Raw genomic sequence first — 19,372 nt, 5'->3', positions numbered from 1 at the left:
AGCTGGACGGGAGCGCCAGCCTGGGAGACCTCCCGGCACCTCAGCAGCTCCCACCGGATTCAGCCAGGTGACCCGGGGGTGTACGGGAGCGGCTGCAACGCCCAGACTCTGAGAGCCCCAGAGTGCGAGGCCTGAGGTTCTTCCACCTGGTTGTTCGATTACTATGGGGACCGTCTGCCAACACCCCCCCCACACGGTCACACGCTCGCACCCCGGGAGTCCACGGTTTTCGTCGGGAGGGTGTTTGCAGTCAAGCCCTCAGGTAGCTCGCCGCTGGTCCCCGTGACCCGACTTCTACAGTGGGGTGATCTTCCTGTGGGGCAGGCGTTTCGGGGTCGACGAGTCCGAGGAGCCCCGGGCGCGCGAGTGCCCGCATGTGCTGGCGGGCTCCTGGCCTGTCCCAGCGAATCCGTCCCGGTCTGGACCCACAGGCTCGGCTCTTTGGACCGGAGCCGGCGTGGGTGAGAGAGGAAGCGCGCACCTGCTGGCCGGAGCCGCAGACCCCGCTCGCTCCTCCACGCCTCCCAGTCAAGGGTCTCTACCCAGGTGGCCGCGAGCGATTTTCTCTTCTCTGGTGCACCGGGCCGGGGTTCCGTTTTCGAACCCTGAAGTGGTCCCCGTATAAGCCGCGGCCCCACGTGGGACGGGGACTCGCTCAGGGCTTTTTGAGGTCCCCTCCGGCTGGAGAGAGGGCGCCTGCGACAGGGGAGTGTGCGGCGGAACCCAGCCCCGCCTCCGCCGGTGCCCAGGCCTCCAAAGCGCGCGGTGCGGGGAAGACGCAGGCAGGAGCCGTCCCGAGACCCCCGGGGGCCCGTCCTGCACCTGGGCTGCGGCCCCACTGTTCACTGAGAACATGGGCTCACTTTCTACACTTCCGGTAACAGCAGGAATAAATCAGAAGGCCAGCATACCTTAGTTATATATTTTGTTTAAAATAAACTAATTTTGTTTAAGGCTGAAAGCGAATGTGACAGGTAGAGCCGTTAGTCCCGGGCCATGAATGTGGCCGTCTGCGCTTTTCTGTGTTAACTCCACAGGAAGAAGTCAGAGTTTGCAGCATGGAGGCGGCGGGGACCCGAGGGCGCGCAGCCGCCAAGCGCAGAGCAGCAGACCAGAGCCTCAGCGCGCGCGTGGGGGAACGCCGCAAACAAACGCCGGGCGGGAAGGGGCGCGGTAGTGCCATCGTCTCCCCCGGGAGAGAGGGAAGGAGACGCGAGGGCGAGTCCCTAGCAGGAGTGGGAAGACGTGAGGGGAGCGGAAAGACGCTCCGGAGAGCGCGCGCAGACGGAAGTGAGCGGGGTCGTGGGCAGAGGGCGCGCAGGGCCTGGGGAACCCGTGATGGAAAAGGAAGCCCGCAGTGGGTCTGACTCTTCAAGAGATAAGGAAATGGTAGGCAAGTAGCCTTGCGCGGCGAGTATCTTAGAGGCAAAGAGAAAGTGACTCTGCCAGGGTCTGGCTTCTCAGGAAGGCGGAAGTAGACTTGTATATCTTCCACATTTCTTTTAGGAAAAAATGGGGGGGAAAAAACACAAACAGGCCCCAGCGAGATTTGAACTCGCGACCCCTGGTTTACAAGACCAGTGCTCTAACCCCTGAGCTATGGAGCCAGCTGCGAGTTTTCCTTTCGCACACAAATAGTTGACGCTGCCGCCGGCGCCACGCAGCCGCAGTCCGCTTAATTCCCGGCCGAGTTCGGTAGCGGCTGACTCCAAGCTCCTCCCCCGGCCGCAGCCATCTTGCCCATGTGTCCGTGTGCGCGAAACGGCCGTTAGTCCCTGGAGAGAGCTCCGCGGAGACTGTTCCGGCGTTGGGCGCGCGCGCTGGCGGGAGCTGTCAGGGCGGGGCGGTACCGCCGAGCTCGGAGCTGTGAGGAGCGCCCCGGGTCTTGGGCGGGGCTGGGGGGCGGGGAGGGGCGTGCGCAGGATTGGGGAGCACGTTTTGCGTCTCGCTGTGCATGAGGAAGCGGGGCTCCAGGTCAAGGCTATGGAAAGGTCAGGGAATGGTGTCAGTGCGCCCGTCCTGCAGGGAGTCCAGGTCCGAGAGGTTAGGGCGGGACCTGGGGCGAGCTGGGTGGTGGGGGAGTGGTGGGGGCAACAGGAGGTGGAGGCCGACGGGAGGGGCGGGGAATCTGGACGGCCAGGTGTTTGGAGGCGCTGGGGTCGGAAGGGTCCAGGCGAGGTTGGGGGTGGGTGCTAGCCCCTGTCTCATATTTGGATGAATTAGGAAAATGCAGCTTTTAGGGCACACCCTGACATGTTCTGTCAGGGCCCTTAAAGGGCGCATGGGGCGGAGGAGAGGGGAGAAGGATGAGGGCCCAGCCTGGCAAAGGACAGAAAGTGGTGGGTGTCGGAGGTGGACCTTGGTCTGGTGGCCTACCCTGCCCTGTGCTCCCTGCAAGGCCGGGTGACTTGGGTCACTGGGCGGCCAGGCCAGAGGCAGGCCCCTAGGTGCCCCCCAGTCTGGATGCTGAGGGTCCCTGTGAAGGTCTGGCAACAGAGGCCTGGGCTTGTGGCTCAGCAGCTAGGACTGATGGGTGAGTAAGAAGGGCCCAAGTTAGGCCAGTTGTTCTCACAGACCCAGAGGTCTCTATAGAGTTTATGATGCCCTGAGTCTAGGAGAGGGAAATGCACACATGCGCCCTGGAGGACACCAGCATCCTGACATCCAAGTTACTGCACTGCCCTGGTTACCAAGAAAGAACATCTCTTCCCTTCTATAGGCAATTGGTACAGTCAGTAACTGTTGTTACGTTTCTTAACGCACACTCTGAGAGACACACGATTGCACTCATGGACACAGAAACGGAAAATAAACATGTGGACAGCTACTCCCAGTCCCCAGACCTGACCCTCCTGCGACGCCTCCCCCCAGACATTGTACTTTCTGGGACCTGTAATGTGTGTTGTGATGCCCAGCACATTTGTTGGATGGTACAAAGGGAATTATGATACTTAATCAAAAAGCCGCACAAGCCAGATAACATTACGGCTCAACAGTAATAATAGGTGATTGAGTTAGGAGATTAATGTTAGAGATTGGTTTTCCTTGTGGAAATCAGTGGTATTCAAATGCCTGAATTGGCTACCAGGTTTTAGAGTTGCTCTCCATGTATGAGCAGAACCTAGAATTCACTCTCTGGAATGTTCTGTGGGCAGGACTTTGCAACGACCCTGTCCTCAGCCTGGAGGATATAGTATTCTGATTGTCTGGTGCTGTGTCAATTGGGCCTGCCTCGGATTGTGTCGTGCCTGCCCCATGAGAACCTTATATGCAAAGTGGGCTTGAAGCATCTCAGAGACAGCACTGAAGCGCCATGTCACAGGGCTATTCAGCTATCATCGCCCCTGCTTGCCAACACCTCTGTCTACATAAGCTGTGTGGGACAGAATTAGGTCCGAGTCTGGTATTCTGTTCATCCAACCTGGTAGCCAGGTAGCGAGGGAAGAAGCCTGTGGCCCTTGTCTAAATACGAGGGGATTAATATTTAACAACAAATCAACAATAGGGTATGATCAAACTGACTTGGGTCTCTGCAACACCTGAACCTTATGCACATGCTCATAAGTGTCCTCTCCAAAATACACACACACACACCCCCCCCACCCAGGAAAGGTGAGATACAAATGCACACTCCTTCCGTATATAAACATGCATGCTCATTCACTCTGGCAGAAACCCTGGCTCACACTTATGCTCCTGTGCTCGGATCCAGGGAGTAGAAAATGAGCCAAGCCAACTATAAAGACAGCTCACAGTCTTCATTTTCATCCCCTCACTCCCTTCCCAGGGCAGTGCTGAGCAGGGAGCAACCCACTGCCACCCTTCCAGAAGCCCAGCTATCCAGAAGCTGGAGAACAAGTAGACAAGGGGCTGAGGCTGGCCAGAGGAATGCCCTTCAGGGCATGGGCTGAGAAGGCCTTGGCACCAGGGTGCTCTGCAGTTGGCATTTTCCCCAGTCTGTCAGGATCATGTTTGTGCTCTGTGCATTTAGAGCTGGCTGCATCTTTAAAATTGTAAGTGCCAACTTGTGTTTTATGTTTCAAAGTTCCAGAAGCAAAAACAAAACAAAACAAGTTTGGGTACAGCAGCTCACACCTGTAATCCCAGCCCTTAGGGAGATGGAGACTAGAGGATCACTTGAGGCCAGGAGTTCAAGACCAGCCTGGGCAACATAGCAAGACCCAGTCTCTTAAAAAAAAAAATTAAAAAGAATAAAGTTCCAGAAGCTTTGCTGTCCTTATCCAAGCAGAGTTTGTACTTTGGCACTGGAAAGTGGGGGAGTCAGGTGTTTGTGGGAGCACATTTGGGTTGTTGCTTTGGTCAGGAAGCACCCATCACTCTGTATCCTCTGGCTAAGGAGTGCTGGAGAGCTGTGATGCCCATTGTCCCGGGCTTCTCCCTCAAAGACGGGCCAAGGGTCTCCTTCCAGGTTTGGCCGGGACTGTCCTCTGAGCTGGGAGCACAGGGCTCCTCCCTGAGTAGCTGACCTGTCAGGCCAGCTGGATCCAGAGGTCCCACAACCTCTCAAGGCAGCGCTGGAAGCTGTCCAGAAGGCAGCAGCCATGATAAGGAACCTGGTTGACGTGGGCCCAGACCTGTCCCCTGGCAACAGAGAACAGCAGGACTGGATTTGACATTGTTTTAGGGAGCCAGAGCCCTTCCCAGTCAGGGCAGAAGCCCCGTGGAGAGCTGGGCTCCTGACCTCACCAGCCTCCACCTCCTGAAGGCTCTGGCCAAATCCACGTGTGGCCTCAGGAGGGGAACACCCCCAGGAGGCCAAGGCCCCTGTCCCTGCTCAGTTGGCCACAGCCTCACTCTCCTGCCTCGGGCTTGTGTCTATAGCAGCCTCTCTTGGGCAGCCAGGGTCAGTCAGGAGCACGGAGGGCAGACCCAAGACGGACTAGGCAGCTCTGGGGAGGTGACATCCCTTCCCACCGGCAGCCCAGAGACAGGAGCTCCCCAGCAGTGTCCCTCAAGGCCAGATTCGCAAGTAGGTGCCAGTGGAGCAAACAGAGAAAAGCGGGAACACGCGCTCCTGGAAGTTGACGCGGAAGGTGTAGAGGTGGCGCATGTCCTCCACGGCGTAGAAGGACACGGCTCCCACCTCGAGGTCCAGGGCCACCCGCACGCGCGACAGGTGCCCACAGCTGAGGGGCGAACGCTCCGGGCTGGTCACGGCCCAGTACTGGCCGCCGTTGAGCTGCAGGGCCCAGACGCCCTCCTCGGGGGTGAAGGGCGTCAGGCCCTTTCGGCGCACGCTCTCGCGGGCCACGCCAAAGGCCCAGCCGTCCTTAGAGCCCACCTCCACCTCCCAGTGATGCCGGCCCGAGGAGAAGCCGCAGGACGCCAGGACGCGGGTGTTGGTGTCGAAGCGGCGGGGGTGGTTGGGCAGCTCCTGGGCCCGCTCGCCGAGGCGCACGCTCTTAAGATCCAGAGAGAGGATGAGGCGCGGGTTGGCTGTGTCGGGATCCAATGTGAGCTCCACTGCAGACAGAGACAGGGAGAAATGTCCCCACGCAGGCAGGCCCCTGGCATACTCTTTGCAGGGCCGCGCCCGACCTTGCTTTGCAACCTGCCTGACTTTCCCTCTGGAATCCATCCAGCACCCAGCGACAAGGCCCAACCAACCCCCATGCTCTGCATCCCAGATATTTTGCTTCCCCCCTCCCCGACCACTCAACAAATACTTACTGAAATCAAACAAATGCAATAGGTGGGCCTGATCTGAACCCCAATTCAAACAGATGGGGATATTTGAATGCTAGATATTGGAAAGATTCATTAATCTGTCCAGGTGTGATGACTGCTTTGTGGTTATGTTTTACAAAGTCTGTTTCTTTAGAGATAATACACTGAGGTATTTATGTCAATAATATGTTGACTCTGATGCTTTAAAATAATACAGTAGGCCGGGTGCGGTGGCTCACGCCTGTAATCCCAACACTTTAGGAGGCCAAGGCAGACAGATCACCAGTTCAGGAAATCGAGACCATCCTGGCTAACACCGTGAAACCCCGTGTCTACTAAAAATACAAAAAAAAAAAAAATTGCCAGGCGTAGTGGTGGGTGCCTGTAGTTCCAGCTACTCAGGAGGCCGAGGCAGGAGAATGGCCTGGGCCCGGGAGGCAGAGCTTGCAGTGAGCCAGATCTCGCCACTGCACTCCAGCCTGGGCAACAGAGCGAGACTCCGTCTCAAAATATAAATAAATAAATAAATAAATAAATAAATAAATAAATAAATAAAATAATACGGTAGGGCCGGGTGCCTTGACTCACGCTTGTAATCCCAGCATTTTGGGAGGCCGAGGCCGATGGATCACATGAGGTCAGGAGTTTGGGACCAGCTTGGCCAACATGGCAGAAAACTTGTTTTGTATTTTCTCTACTAAAAATACAAAAATTTGCCCAGTGTGGTGTCCTGTGCCTGTAATTCCAGCTGTTTGGAAGGCTGAAGCATGAGAATCGCTTGAACCCAGGAGGCAGAGGTTGCAGTGGGCAGCGATCAGGCCACTGTACTCCAGGATCTCACTCCAGAGCAAGACCCTGTCTCAGAAAATGAAATAATCCCATAAGAAGTGGATAGCAGTGTCTATGGAAACTGTGGCCACTAATTGACCACTGCTGAAGGTGAGAGATGGGGGTATGTCACCTTCTTTACACTCTTCTCTCTACTTTTGAGTATGTTAGAAATTTTTCATAATAGAAAGTTAAGGCCAGGTATAGAGGCCCATGCTTGTAATCCTGGCACTTTGGGAAGCAGAGGTGGGAAGATAGCTTGAGCCCAGGTGTTGGAGACCAGCCTGGGCAATACAGTGAGATACCCGTCTCCACAAATCACAGAACATTTAGCCAGGCATGGTGGTGTGCTCCTGTAGTCCCTGCTACTCGAGGACGCTGAGGACAGAGGATCGCTTGAGCTTGGCCGGTCGAGGCTGCAGTTCCACTGCACTCCACCCTGGGCAACAAAGCGATACCTTGTCTCCAAAAATAAAAACTTAAAATATGTACGTTTACTGTGAGCACTGCTACGTTCCAGGCCCTGGGGATACCACAGAGTATCAGATAGTCTTGCCTGCCTGCAGCTTCCTTCCCACAGCGGGGGGATTAAGGATAGATTATAAACACAGAAGACGAGAGGAACCAGAAGAGCAGGCTGTAACTTCAACCAGAGTGGCCAGGGAAGACCCTCACTGCAAAGGGGCATTGAGCAGACAGATATAAAGAAGGCAAAGAAGTGGGCCATGCGACTGGCTGGGGAAAGCATGTTCCAGGTAGGGGGCTGGGGTGGGGGAGCCTGGCAGTGCAAAGGCACTGGGATGGGTGTGTGCTTGGTACACTGAAGGAACAGCAAAGAGGATGTGTAGCTGCATGGAGTAGAAGGGGTGTGAGTGAGGCCAGATCCCTTGGGCCCTTGAGACCACCATGAGGACTCTGACCTTTAACAGGTCAGAGGGGCTGTGGCAGGGCTCTGAGCAGAGGAAGGTCTGGTCTCATTCAGGTGGTTTAGGTGGCACCCAGGCACACTCTGATTTAGCTCGGACATCAGCATCAGGAATATGTGCCCTCCCCTCCCCTCCCTCCCCTGGGTGTTGGATCCCACACACTCTAGAGCTCTGCAAGAGTAAAAACAATATTCCTTCCAGTCTTTAGCTTCCCCTTGCTTTCCTGGTCCCCTGTATGCACCCCATCCCCAGGAGAGGTTTCCGTCCGTCTTGGAGTGGGGACTGGGGAGAGGTTCACCCAGGTGGCCGAGAAGCCTTTCCCAGTCTGAGTATCTCCAGGTACAGGGCGTTCCTGCTCCTAACCGACCTGCAGCGTTTGGGCCAACAGGCCCCACTGCCATCCGAGGGTGTCGGAGCTCCCAGGATGGGGAGGGGGTGGCACGAGGGAGGGGACAGAGGAACAGGGTTGCTGAGGTGGGTGGGTGGAAGGCACCAACCATATGCAAAACCCCGAGATGGTCACCAGCAGGGAGTAGGTTCTCCATGTGGCCATCACAGCACCATCCCTACCTTTCTCCTCTTTCTCCAGCTCTCCCCGAAGGTCCTCTGAGGAGGAGAAACAAAGCAAGGCATGCATGAGCGATATGGGAGATTACATGGCAAGGTCACCAGCTCTTTATAGCCCAGCTGACTCATTCATTCCCCAGAGACTCCTAAGGCCAAGCATGGGGAGCCGGGGGCAGGGGGCCCATACCCAAGCATTCTAGTTCTACCTGAGTGGCTCTGAGCTCAGCTCCCCTGCATATCCCTCTTCCTGCCCCCAGTCCCCCAGCAGGACCCCTCTACCCCATCTGTCCCCATGAGAAGCTGCATGCCCTGCAGGGACCTGACTAGATTTGCCACCACAGCCTCTACACCAATCTGGCCATGGCACAGCCAGCTCAGCGCCCAGGCCCCTACCTTTGAACTTCTTCAGCATCCCTTTTAAGACAAAGGTCTTGAGAGAAACATTCCAGACTTTGTTCTTCATCTCAGAAGAGACTGTGGTTGGCTTGGGGCCAGGCACATTGCTACACCTGCAGGACAAGGGCTCTGAGAAGGGCCTGTCTGCACAGTTTTACTCCCACAGGCTGTGACAATTAGGATGGCGAGGTCGTCTTGGCAGAAAGAGGTAGAAAAAGGACAGCCGGACCTCGTGCAGGAAAACCCATGGCCAGGCAGGTGGGCATTCGTCTCAGAAGGTCCCCGGCAAGCAAATCGGGGGATCAGGAGGTGAGAGGCCAGGGGACAGGAAATAAAGAGAAGGCTCAGTGAAAAGAGAAGAGGCAACTTAGAGAGGCTCCAGGAGCTGTGAGGTCACTCACCTGCTCAGCGTGCTTTTGAATTCCTGGAAGGAAAGATAGAGGAAACCAAATCAGCATCAGGTAACCTCCATTCACCTCTGAGGAACAAAGCTTGCCCCTCGCTGTGCCTCCAAGATGTAAGTGGTAAGCAGGTGTGCCATGCCTCACTGCCTGCATGGACTTAGGTGACAGCAACTTGCAGTGGCTGCTGGCTGCAGGGTGTCTCATCCACGTGGTGGACCTCTCACACTTTGCCACAGCTCTTCAAATGCTTTCTTTCTCTCTTTGCTGCTTTCTTTATTACAGAATCATCACTGGAGCTATCCCATGGGACCCAGTGCTGCCTGTGTCCTGGAAACCACCTGAGGGAGGTCACAGCCCTTATGCACCTGCTGCTCACTCAGCCCAGTAGTGACTGTTATTAACCCGTCTGTGGATTGTGAAGTTTATCTAGTGGTTTATAACTTTTTTTTTTTTAGTGAAATAGAATAGAAAACATCAAAGTGCATACGTGTAGCAAAGGTGAGTATTATCTTCTGAGACTTTTGTCTCAAGCATGCGATTCTGAAATACGATATATATTATTGTGGCTCATAGTCAAGAAAGTGTTAATCACATCCCTCTAGACCTCCAACCCCAGGAAAATCAGGGCACTTCCCTCCAGTCCCCTTCAGCTCCAGATCGTGTGATTCTCCTGAACCCCCAGGACTGATACTGTCCTCTAGCTGCCGGTCCTGATGCTTTTGGACAAATGACTTGAGCCTCTGGCTAAGCCAGACTTACCTGGAGAAAGTCAAGGTCAGGCTTTTGAGCTGTCTCCTGGATCTGGCTGCTGAGCTTGGACAGCTGGGTGATCTCAGCACCGAGCTGGGCCAGGTTCTCATTCTGCTTCTGTGCCACCTCCCGGGACAGTTCCTCCAGGCGGCTTAGCAGCCGGCCCTCCTGCTCCACTAGGAAGGCCCTCAGCGCCTGGAACTCTGCCCCCACCTTCTCCTGCTCCGCTGCCATCTGCTTCTGTCCCAGGAGGAGAATTGGAGAGGTAGGGGACTTGAGCATGGAGACATAACATTTGGCCAGTGGCCTGAGTCATCCCATAGGGCAAGGCTTCATCCCTGTCACTGCTGGGGGATCAGAGACACACCCACCTATGCAGGCAGTGCATGCTCTATTTTCAATGTCCCAGCTCCGAACAAGCTGTAGTCTCAACACATGCTCTTTTCTCCCTTGCCACAGATGTGCCCACGCGTGTCTGTGGACCTGTGCTCCACCACCTAAACCAAGGCAGCATCATACTCCCCCCAGAACTACACCAAGTGGCAGTTTCCTCACTTGAAAAGTAGAAGGGATAAATTAGTGCCTCCTGGGGCAACCATAGGATTAAACTGAGATTGCCTTTTCCTCCTTAAGCACGTTAATTTCATCACCCTCAAACTTTTACTCTTCACTTTGTTTTTAAAGGCCATCTTCCCTGTTTAGCAGTTATAATGGTAACACATGCTCAAAATACAAAACTTGGGAGATGTAGGAAAGTAGAAAGAAGGAAGAAAAGTCCGATGCCAGTGACCAGAGGTAGCAGCTCACCCCCAAGGAACTAAGTGAGAATATGCTGTGTGCAAGCTTGAGATTCTATTCTTTCCGTTAACAGCATACACGAGATTTTTTACTCGAGTTTTCAGATGCAGACTCATGCCCTGATCTCTTGATTTTTTGTGGGAACACACGTGTGGTACTCAGTGTGTCCCACCAGGAAGTTTCTCTTCCTTAAAACTCCTGGGCGGAGGAAGGAAGTCCCGGGAAGCTGGGAGACCTGGGTTCAGGTGTCGCACAATGCCCCCACCTTTCCTTCAGCTTCCAGGCAGGCTGCAGTAGCCCGGAGAGCCTTATAGGTATTAACTCCCTCAACCCTGACGGCAGCCCAGTGAGGTGGGTGCACTTCCCCCCAAGTCTTTCAGGTGAGGAGACAAAGGCAGACACATCACCGGGACGTGGTAAGCCAGGCTTCTAGGCCAGGGAGCCAGAACGCAGAGTCTGAGCTTCTGGCAGCTACATCATACTGCCTCACAAGGAAATAACATAAGTGAAACAGTATTTGCCAAAACACTCTACACCAGGGTTTCCCAACCTTAATGCAGGTGACATTCTGGGCCAGATACTCCTTGGTTGTGGGGGGGCTGTCCTGTGCCTGGTAGGATGTTTAGCAGCCCCTCTGGCCTCTACCACTAAATGCCAATAGCATCCGTATCCCATTGTTGACAACCAGAAATATAGTATCTCCAGACTTTGCCAGATGTCCCCTGGGGTAGGAGTATTTTCAAATAAGAGTATTCCTTCTCCCTTTTATGTTGCAGCAATAGTTGGACTCTACCTCTGATGTTTCATTAAGCAGGGTATTTAAATGATACGAGCATCGTAAATCACAGAAGTATTTTCTCACTGTAAAGAAGAGGTGGAGCTCACACCTGTAATCTCAGCACTTTGGGAGGCTGAGGGGGGCGAAGTTAGGGGAGGAGGTTGCTTGAGCCCACGAGTTCCAGACCAGCCTGGGCAACATAGGAGACTACCCCCAACCCCAGCTCTACAAAAAATAAATTAAAAATTAGCCAGGTGGAGTGGTGCACACCTGTAGTCCCAGCTACTCAGGAGGCTGAAGTGGGGGGGTCGCTTGAACTACTCCAGCCTTAGTGACAAAGCGAGACTCTGTGTAAAAGCAAAACAAAACAACAACAAAAATGAATGTGGGGGTGATGGATGGATGTTGGGAGCGGACAGAGGTGGAAGGTGTTAAGCAAGGCCTGGGGACTCTCGTCAGAGACCATGAAGCTGCCACCGGTGCCTGGGAAGGCCCTCTGGTTCCTGGATGTCAACCAGTGGCGGAAGAGCTGCACTGGAAGTTGTTTCTCCAGCGGAGGAGGGATGAAGGTCTGGAGGGTGAGCTCTTCATCATGGAGGGAAGTGAGTGATTGGGTGGGAAGGTCTGGGATGCACGCTGGATGCAGGCACCACAGATATAGTTGAGGGTCTGGACTAGGGTGTCTGAACTCCAGGCTCCTCCTCCACCCCTCCTGACATTGAGGATGGGAGGGTCCTCTAGTTCACCTTCCTCCAATTCCCTGCTTTGACAGGCCCTAGTAGATCCTTTCATTCTTTTTTTTTTTTTTTTTTTTTTTTTTTGATGGATTTTCACTCTTGTTGCCCAGGCTGGAGTGCAGTGGCGTGATCTTGGCTCACTGCAACCTCTACCTCCCAGGTTCAAGCTATTCTTCTGCCTCACCCTCCCGAGTAGCTGGGATTACAGGCAATGCGCCACCACACCCGGCTAATTTTGTATTTTTAGTGGCGATGGGGGTTTCTCCATGTTGGTCAGGCTGGTCTGGAACTCCGAACCTCAGGTGATCCGCCCGCCTGGGCCTCCCAAAGTGCTGGGATTACAGGCGGTGAGCCGTGGCACTCAGCCAATCCTTTCCTTCTTTCAACACTTATTTACTGAGCTAGGAACTGAATTTGCAAGGTAGAAAATGACCGATGGTGATTCATGTTTGCTTATCTTAACCAAAATTAGTCCCCATTTCACTTTCCTGTTCTACTCTAAGGAAGATAAAATATCATTCCAACTTGGGGTAGAGGCAGATGCCAGTATGCAAGACCCTGGGCTGTGCAGCAGGGGCTACTGTCAACTCAAGACCCCAAACTGCCTCACTGTGCCGGAGCCACGAAGCGGCTGACACCCTCCAGCCCCTTCTCCCTTAGCCTCAATTTCAAATAAAAAAACTCAGAAAATGAAAATTTTTTCACTCCTCTTTTGTTGATAAAACATCCCATGAGGCTCTTTATCGTATTAAGATAAATATTCATGTTTCTCTGCAGAAATTGAATATTCATGTTTCTCTGCAGAAATATTAATGTGTTCAATTACAAGATGCTTCCACAGGCCCTAACTGGTATGTTATGTAATATCAGAGTGACTGTATGTCCTGATTCGCTGGGACAGTTCCAGTTTAAGCCAGTTGTTTTGCAATAATTATTTTTAGCACACCTTTTCACTTTAAAAAGCTCTGCTTTGTACAGTAATTATATGGTCACCCTATGTAACATGCACTCTTTTATTTTTCTGAAATCTATTCTGCGGTTCCATAGCACACACTCCAACACCACACACACTGAGCCCTGGTGCTGCGTAGGCCTCTATAATCTCCCACGGGGTGCCGGGGGGTGCCTGGCTCACCAGGAGCTCCTTGCTCTCCTTCTCTTCCGTGGACCGGGACACCTCATAGTCCTCCAGTTCCTTCTTCAAGACCCTCAGCCTGGACTCCAAGAGCTCCTGTAGGTGAAGGGAAACAATGTGAGGTGGGGGGGAGGGGATTCTGGAAACCCCCACCTCTGCCTCCTGGAGCCAGCCAGGAGAAAGGGAAGGCCCTGCTCACTGAGGGGGAGGCCGGGTAGAAGTCTGTCTACAGGTTGCAGGTTACACTGCGAGGGGACTCTGAAGGTCTCGGGATCTTGCGTCCCCAAAAGCATCTGCTGGACCAGCCAGACTGAAACACAAGCCTCCAGCAGCCCTACCCCTAGTCGTCTCCTCTGCTCTCCGCCCCACCATCAGGAAGCCCTGTGGGTGGGAGAGTTGGAGCAGGATAAGTGAGCAAGGAGAGACTGGTGACTGCCGCCCGAGCCTCCCCGCCCCGCCCTCACCCCTGCACACACCCTCGCTGAGGCTCAGCGAGAAAATAGCAAAGAAAGGGCGCTCAGAATCGACAGCCTTGGCACAGTCAGACGGCTCTCGGTGCTGCTTAACCCAGGAGCCCCCTCCCTGGACCTCTTGGCGAGGTCCTCCCACTCAGTTCCACGAGGTGGGGACTTTGAGCAGAGCCCGCTTCAGGGAAAGAGGTAAGAGTGGGGGCAGCGGCTGCCTGGCTGTGCCGGAGACGTCCCGCGGGCGCAGAGCTGCGGAGACGCAGACCAGGCTAGAGGCTCTGGACAGACAGGAAAAACATCGCCAAGTCCGCGGGGGACGTCGCGCAGGCAGCCCAGTGTCTGGCCCAGAGGGAAACGCAGTGGGGGTGGGGTGGGGGCATTGGTGATGTTCGGGGTGACAGAGAACCGCGCTCAGCCGGGGGACCCGTGCTGGGCTTCCTGGAATAGGAGAAAGAAGGGAGGGCTCACCCGGGCCTCCTGATCCACAGTCTGTTCTCTGCACCGCGTGCGCGGGAGCGCGGGACCAGGGCAGGGGGTCCCGGGGACCCACAGGGGTGGGTGCGGGCTGCGCTCACCTTGGCGTCCTGCACCGCCTCGTCCAGCGGCAGCACGGCGTGCTCGCGGTGCTCGCGGGCGCGGTCGCACACCACGCAGATGGCGCGTCCGTCGTCCTGGCAGTAGAGCTTGAATGGTTCGCCATGCTGACCGCACCGGGCAGCCGCTGCCCCGGCCGAGGGCGCCTGGGACCCGTGCTCTCCCGGGGCGGCCGCGGGCAGGCTGAAGCGCCGAAGGAGCGTGGCCACGGCGGCCAGCTGCCGGTTGGGCCGCAGCTGACTGGGGCGCGCGGGCTCGCGGCACTGCGGGCAGGGCAGTGGGAAGGGCGGCGCGCGGGTCACCGCCCCAACAATCCCCGCGCCCGGGCGCTCCCAGCAGCGCCCTATGCAGGCGCGGCAGAAGCTGTGGCCGCACTCGACGGACACCGGCTCACGAAAAAGCTCTAGGCAGATGGAGCACGTCGCCTCGCCCTGCAGCTCTGCCGCCAGCGCTAGAGCCTCGGCCCCGGTGCCGGGGCCGGTCCGCGGCCCCACAGCCGCCATGCGCGCTCTCCGCGCTCTCAGATCTGGTAGCGCCTGGGCGGCCGCTGGACCTCACAGGACGCGGGTCGGAGCCCGACGTCCGAGCTGGCCGCCGAGTGCCCACTGGGAGAGGAAGGGCGGGGCTGCCACTGGGCAGGCAGAGACTTGCGCCCAGAGCGCGCCCGGCTGGGAGCCGGGAGGGGAGGCGCACGTTGACTACAGGCCCCAAGACACTGGGCCATTCAAGCGCGGGACAGCGCCCCGCGCCCCGGACCTGCGCTCCACCAGCCCCCGCCTTGGCCAGCGGCCTCTCCCCGTCGCCCCAGTCGCTCAGCCTCTCCAGGCCGCCCCAGCCTGACCCAGTCAGCCGCGGGAAACGGGCCGCGACAGGTGGGCGCACAAACCCTGCCGGGAGCCACTCCCGGTTTCCGACCGAGGCCGACCCAGCATCGCGGAGCAAGGGCCTGGCGCTCGGGCCACGGTGTCAGGTTCCCCTAGCGCAGGTTCGCCCCGGCCCTGAACTGAGCTAAATTTAGAGACTGGAACCTGGCCCTGTCCCGTCACCCTCAAGCATGGCCTTGTATCCACTCCATTACCTTTTCTGCGACTGTCCTCTCCCTTCTTTACTCTTTACTTAATATTTGAACAGATAATACATTTATACTTTCCCATTTTATTCAGTATTATTTCACCCCCCCACATACAAACCTCAGCGCTCTCTTGTCCCCCAGCTGTCTCCACAGCCCCTCTGCAGAACTGCCTGTGTTACCCGCTTCCACACCCTCTCTCCTTGTTCACTCTGGAGGTCGCTTGGATCAGGCTTTCGCCCGCACCCTCCTCAGAAACTGGCTTGCCAGTGTTACCGGGAACTCCAGCAATTCTCACCCAAAGGCGAAGACCTCGCCTCACCTCCCCCCTTCCCGACTTCCCTTCTCAGGGCTGTGTCCCCGACCCTTCCTGCTGTTCCTGAACTGCGTGGCCTCTGCGCTGGCTGTTCCCCTTGCGTGGACCTCTTTTCTCCCACCACCTGCATGCTCCTTCCCACCTCATTCAGGTCTTGCTTCAAACGTCTCTGCCCACGAAGCCCGCCCCGAACGCGCACGCTGTGTAAAGTGGTCTCTCAGCGCGCTCCCCTCTCCGGGCTGGCTCTGTGCCCGCTCTCTATCTCCTCTGGAATGTCAGCTTTAAGACGGACTGTACCCGGTTTGTTCACGGCTGAATCCTGTTTTTAGAGCAGTTCTTGGCAAGCTCAGTAAAGTTTTCTCGGATTAAACGTGGTTCAGAATTCGAAAGATGAGCCGCAGTTCACGGTGAAAAGTAGGCCCTTCACCTGTGTCCCAGTTCTTTCTTCATCCCGAGCAATCAACTTTACAATTCTGGATTACATTAATCAAATATTCCGTATTTTATCGCCTCGACCCCCTGTTTTAAAAAACAAAACGTAGCATCCTGCACAATTTTCCCTTCTTTTCTTTTTCAGGTCACAGTTCAGTTTTGGCATCGTGCCTGATGATTTTCTCTCCTTTTTCCACCGCTGCTCCCAGGTGCTTAGCCGGGCCTAATCCTCTCTCTTGGAATCTCTTGGTCAAGACCCGCTGGTCTGGAGTCAGCGGAGGACCCTGGAACAACTCTCGGCCCTGCGATCCCGGGTTTTTGCAGCAGCTGAGACCCAGCGCACACCAGTTGTCATCCGCTCCCGATGCCCTGAGCTAAGCGACGACTAGGGGCAATCTGGGACAGCTTCAAAGCGCGGACGGGGATGTAGCTCAGTGGTAGAGCGCTTGCTTTGCATGTATGAGGCCCCGGGTTCGATCCCCGGCATCTCCAGTGTTCTTTTGCACATCCAATTTTTATTCTCGATTTTCCTTTCAAATTTTGAAATCCAGCGTGTTCGCAGAGCGCCAGGAAAAACCCAGAAGGTAGAGTCTGCGGGGTGGAGAAAGACCGCGGCGGCCCCTGCCCTCCTCTGGGCCCCATTAATTGTCTTTAAAAATCCACACGGTACTTTACCGGGTGCGGTGGCTCATTCCTGTAATCCCGGCACTTTAGGAGGCCAAGGCGGGTGAATCACTAGGTCAGCAGTTTGAGACCAGCCTGACCAACAAGGCGAAACCCCGTCTCTACGTAGCCGGGCGTGGTGGCAGGCGCCTGTAATCCCAGCTACTCAGGAGCCTTTGGCAGGAGAATTGCTTGAATCCAGGAGGCGGAGGTTGCAGTGAGCCGAGATTGCGACACGGCACTGCAACCTGGGCGACAGAGCAGGACTCTGTAAAAAAAGAAAAAAAAAAAAAAAAATCCACACGGTGAGAGCTCCAGTGGCGTCAGGATGCACGTTTTTCCATCTCCTTGCCGTGAGCTTCATCGCGGGTAGAAAATGGCTTGATCGCTGGTAGGGTAGAAGGGGCAGAAAACGGACGTAAGTGGGAGGGACAGTCAGGCAGGAACGGCAGAGTTTGAATTTCCCGGGAGCCGAGGCTCTTCAGTAGTTTTATCACACTCCAAACAAATCCAAGTTCAAACCCACAGTTGAATATGGTCCCAATGTAATCTAGAATGAAAAATTCTTTAGGCGGAGTTACCGGATGCCCGGCTAGCTCAGTCGGTAGAGCATGAGACTCTTAATCTCAGGGTCGTGGGTTCGAGCCCCACGTTGGGCGTAGTTGGTCGTTTTACTCCTAAATCTACGATTACTGGCCATAACCTGTAAAACATTATAAGCCGACCAACCCTTAGGAAAATAATCTGCTCTGAAGCCTTTCACTTCTGTGTGTGAAATACTCTTGTAGGCGCTGCATGTTCATTACCCATTATCTAGCAGTACAATTAGGGTTTCAAACTGTGGTAAAATATGCCCAACAAAATTTACCACTTTTTAACTGTACAGTTCTGTAGCATTAAATACGTTTAAATCGTTGTGCATCAATCTCCTTTTTCATGTTTCCCAGATGAAACTCTGAACCCATCCAACACTAACTCTCCATTCCCCTCTGCCCACAACCGCTGACAACCACCATTCTACTTTGTGTCTATGAATTTGACTCCTCTAGATACGTCATGTAAGATGAATCGTACAATATTTCTTTTTTTAATTGTCTTATTTCATTTAATGTCTTCAAGATTGATCCTTACTGTAGCATGTGTCAAAATTTCCTTTCTTTCAAAGCTGATTAGCATTCCCCTGCACGTATATACCACATGATCCATTCATCTGCCAATGTACACTTGCTTCCTTCCTCCTTTTGGCTACTGTGGATAATGCAGCTATGAACATGGGTGTACGAATATCTGTTTGAGTTCAGGTTTTCTATTTTTTTAGAGTACACGTCACAAAGTGAAATTACTGGGTCATATGGCATCTCTATGTTTTTAAGGAAGTGGTATACCATTTTCCACAGAGGCTACATGCACCACAAAATGAGCTTTAAAAAACATCTTTCGGCCGGGCGCGGTGGCTCAGGCCTGTAATCCCAGCACTTTGGGAGGCAGAGGAGTGACGGATCACGAGGTCAGCAGATCGAGACCATCCTGGCTAACACGGTGAAACCTCGTCTCTACCAAAAATACAAAAAAACTAGCCGGGCGTGGTGGCGGCGCCTGTAGTCCCAGCTACTCCGGAGGCTGAGGCGGGAGAATGGCGTGAACCCGGGAGGCGGAGCTTGCAGTGAGCTGAGATCCGGCCACTGCACTCCAGCCTGGACCACAGAGCGAGACTCCGTCAAAACAAACAAACAAACAAACAAAACAAAACAAAACAAAATACAACACAACACAACAAAAAAAAATCTTTCGACCAGTCACGGCTGTAATCTCAGCACTCTGGGAGGCCGAGGCGGGCGGATCACCTGAAGTCAGGAGTTTGAGACCAGCCTGGCCAACATGGTGAAATCCCGTCTCTACTAAAAATACAAAAATTAGCTGGGCGTGGTGGCGGGCGCCTGTAGTCCCAGCTACTCGGGAGGGGGAGGTTGCAGTGAGACGAGATCGCGTCACTGCACTCCAGCCTGGGCGACAGAGCAAGACTCTGTCCCCAAAAATAATAATAATAATAATAAATAAATACAAACGGGCATTTTGGTGGACGCCTGTAATCTCAGCTACTCGGGATTCTGAGGCAGGAGAATAACTTAAACCCAGGAGGCAGAGGTTGCAGTGAGCCGAGATAGCGCCACTGCACTCCAGCCTGGCGGACAGGGCGGTATTTCATTAAAAAAATAAAAATAAAAATAATTTCGGCTGAGCGTGGTGGCTCATACCTGTAATCCCTGCACTTTTAGGAGGCCGAGGTGGGAAGGTTGCTTGAGGCCAAGAGTTCAGGACCAACCTGGCCAACTACCTAGCCAGACCCTCATCTTTAAAATAAAAATTAAAGAACATTAAATAATAAAGCAGAATTCAGTGAAAAGTGTTTAACTCCCCCTTAGGTGACAATTTCAATTTTATATTTTTGTACATATTCTTCCAGAAATTTTGATGCAAGTATAGTTTTTTGGGGGATGGGGGGAAGGCGGGGGACAGAGTCTCTTAATCTGCCACCCAGACTGGAGCATAGTGGGAGATCTTGACTCACTGCAACCTCCGCCTCCCAGGTTCAAGCAACTCTCCTGCTTCAGCCTCCCTAGTAGCTGGAATTACAGGCATGTGCCACCATGCCTGGCTAATTATGTATTTTTAGCAGAGACGGGGTTTCTCCATGTTGGTCAGGCTGGTCTCCAACTCCCGACCTCAGGTGATCTGCCCGCCTTGGCCTTCCAAAGTGCTGGGATTACAGGCATGAGTCACCGCGCCCGGTCTATTTCAAAGATCTTTCTATTTCAAAACATAG

The 19,372-nt window shown here is 54.4% G+C and overlaps 1 protein-coding gene and 3 non-coding genes across 5 annotated transcripts; 2 read left to right on the top strand and 2 right to left on the bottom strand.

The window, feature by feature from the left end:
* Positions 1 to 1,534: 1,534 nt before the first annotated feature.
* On the bottom strand, positions 1,535 to 1,607 carry TRNAT-UGU (transfer RNA threonine (anticodon UGU)). The gene has a single exon. It is a non-coding gene; the product is annotated as a tRNA-Thr (tRNA).
* Positions 1,608 to 3,743: 2,136 nt separating this feature from the next.
* Positions 3,744 to 14,905, bottom strand: TRIM7 (tripartite motif containing 7). Of its 2 annotated transcripts, none has more exons than XM_050794595.1 (7): positions 14,050 to 14,905; positions 13,008 to 13,103; positions 9,569 to 9,799; positions 8,807 to 8,829; positions 8,403 to 8,518; positions 8,013 to 8,048; positions 3,744 to 5,484 (listed from the first exon to the last, which is right to left on the bottom strand). In XM_050794595.1, exons 1-7 carry the CDS (start codon positions 14,569 to 14,571, stop codon positions 4,973 to 4,975), a joined length of 1,536 nt encoding a protein of 511 aa, XP_050650552.1. In that variant the 5' UTR covers positions 14,572 to 14,905; the 3' UTR covers positions 3,744 to 4,972. The 2 variants fall into 2 exon arrangements, with proteins under 2 accessions (XP_050650552.1, XP_050650553.1); XM_050794596.1 differs by lacking the exon at positions 14,050 to 14,905 and adding an exon at positions 13,207 to 13,426.
* A 1,400-nt stretch (positions 14,906 to 16,305) lies between these two features.
* TRNAA-UGC (transfer RNA alanine (anticodon UGC)) lies at positions 16,306 to 16,377 on the top strand. Its single transcript has one exon. It is a non-coding gene; the product is annotated as a tRNA-Ala (tRNA).
* A 757-nt stretch (positions 16,378 to 17,134) lies between these two features.
* TRNAK-CUU (transfer RNA lysine (anticodon CUU)) lies at positions 17,135 to 17,207 on the top strand. Its single transcript has one exon. It is a non-coding gene; the product is annotated as a tRNA-Lys (tRNA).
* The last annotated feature ends 2,165 nt before the right edge of the window (positions 17,208 to 19,372 follow it).

Source organism: Macaca thibetana, chromosome 6 (genome assembly GCF_024542745.1).
Source record: "Macaca thibetana thibetana isolate TM-01 chromosome 6, ASM2454274v1, whole genome shotgun sequence".
In the NCBI taxonomy this organism is placed as follows: domain Eukaryota; kingdom Metazoa; phylum Chordata; class Mammalia; order Primates; family Cercopithecidae; genus Macaca; species Macaca thibetana.
This window is presented reverse-complemented; position numbering and strand designations above follow the sequence as displayed.

Coding starts and splice junctions, on each gene's coding strand:
- TRIM7 (XM_050794595.1), bottom strand. CDS start 14,571: ATGGCGGCTGTGGGGCCGCGGACCGGCCCCGGCACCGGGGCCGAGGCT. Junction 8,519..8,806: donor TTCAAAAGCACGCTGAGCAG/GTGAGTGACCTC, acceptor CTTGTCCTGCAG/GTGTAGCAATGTGCCTGGCC. Junction 5,485..8,012: donor GCTGGAGAAAGAGGAGAAAG/GTAGGGATGGTG, acceptor CTCTGTCTGCAG/TGGAGCTCACATTGGATCCC.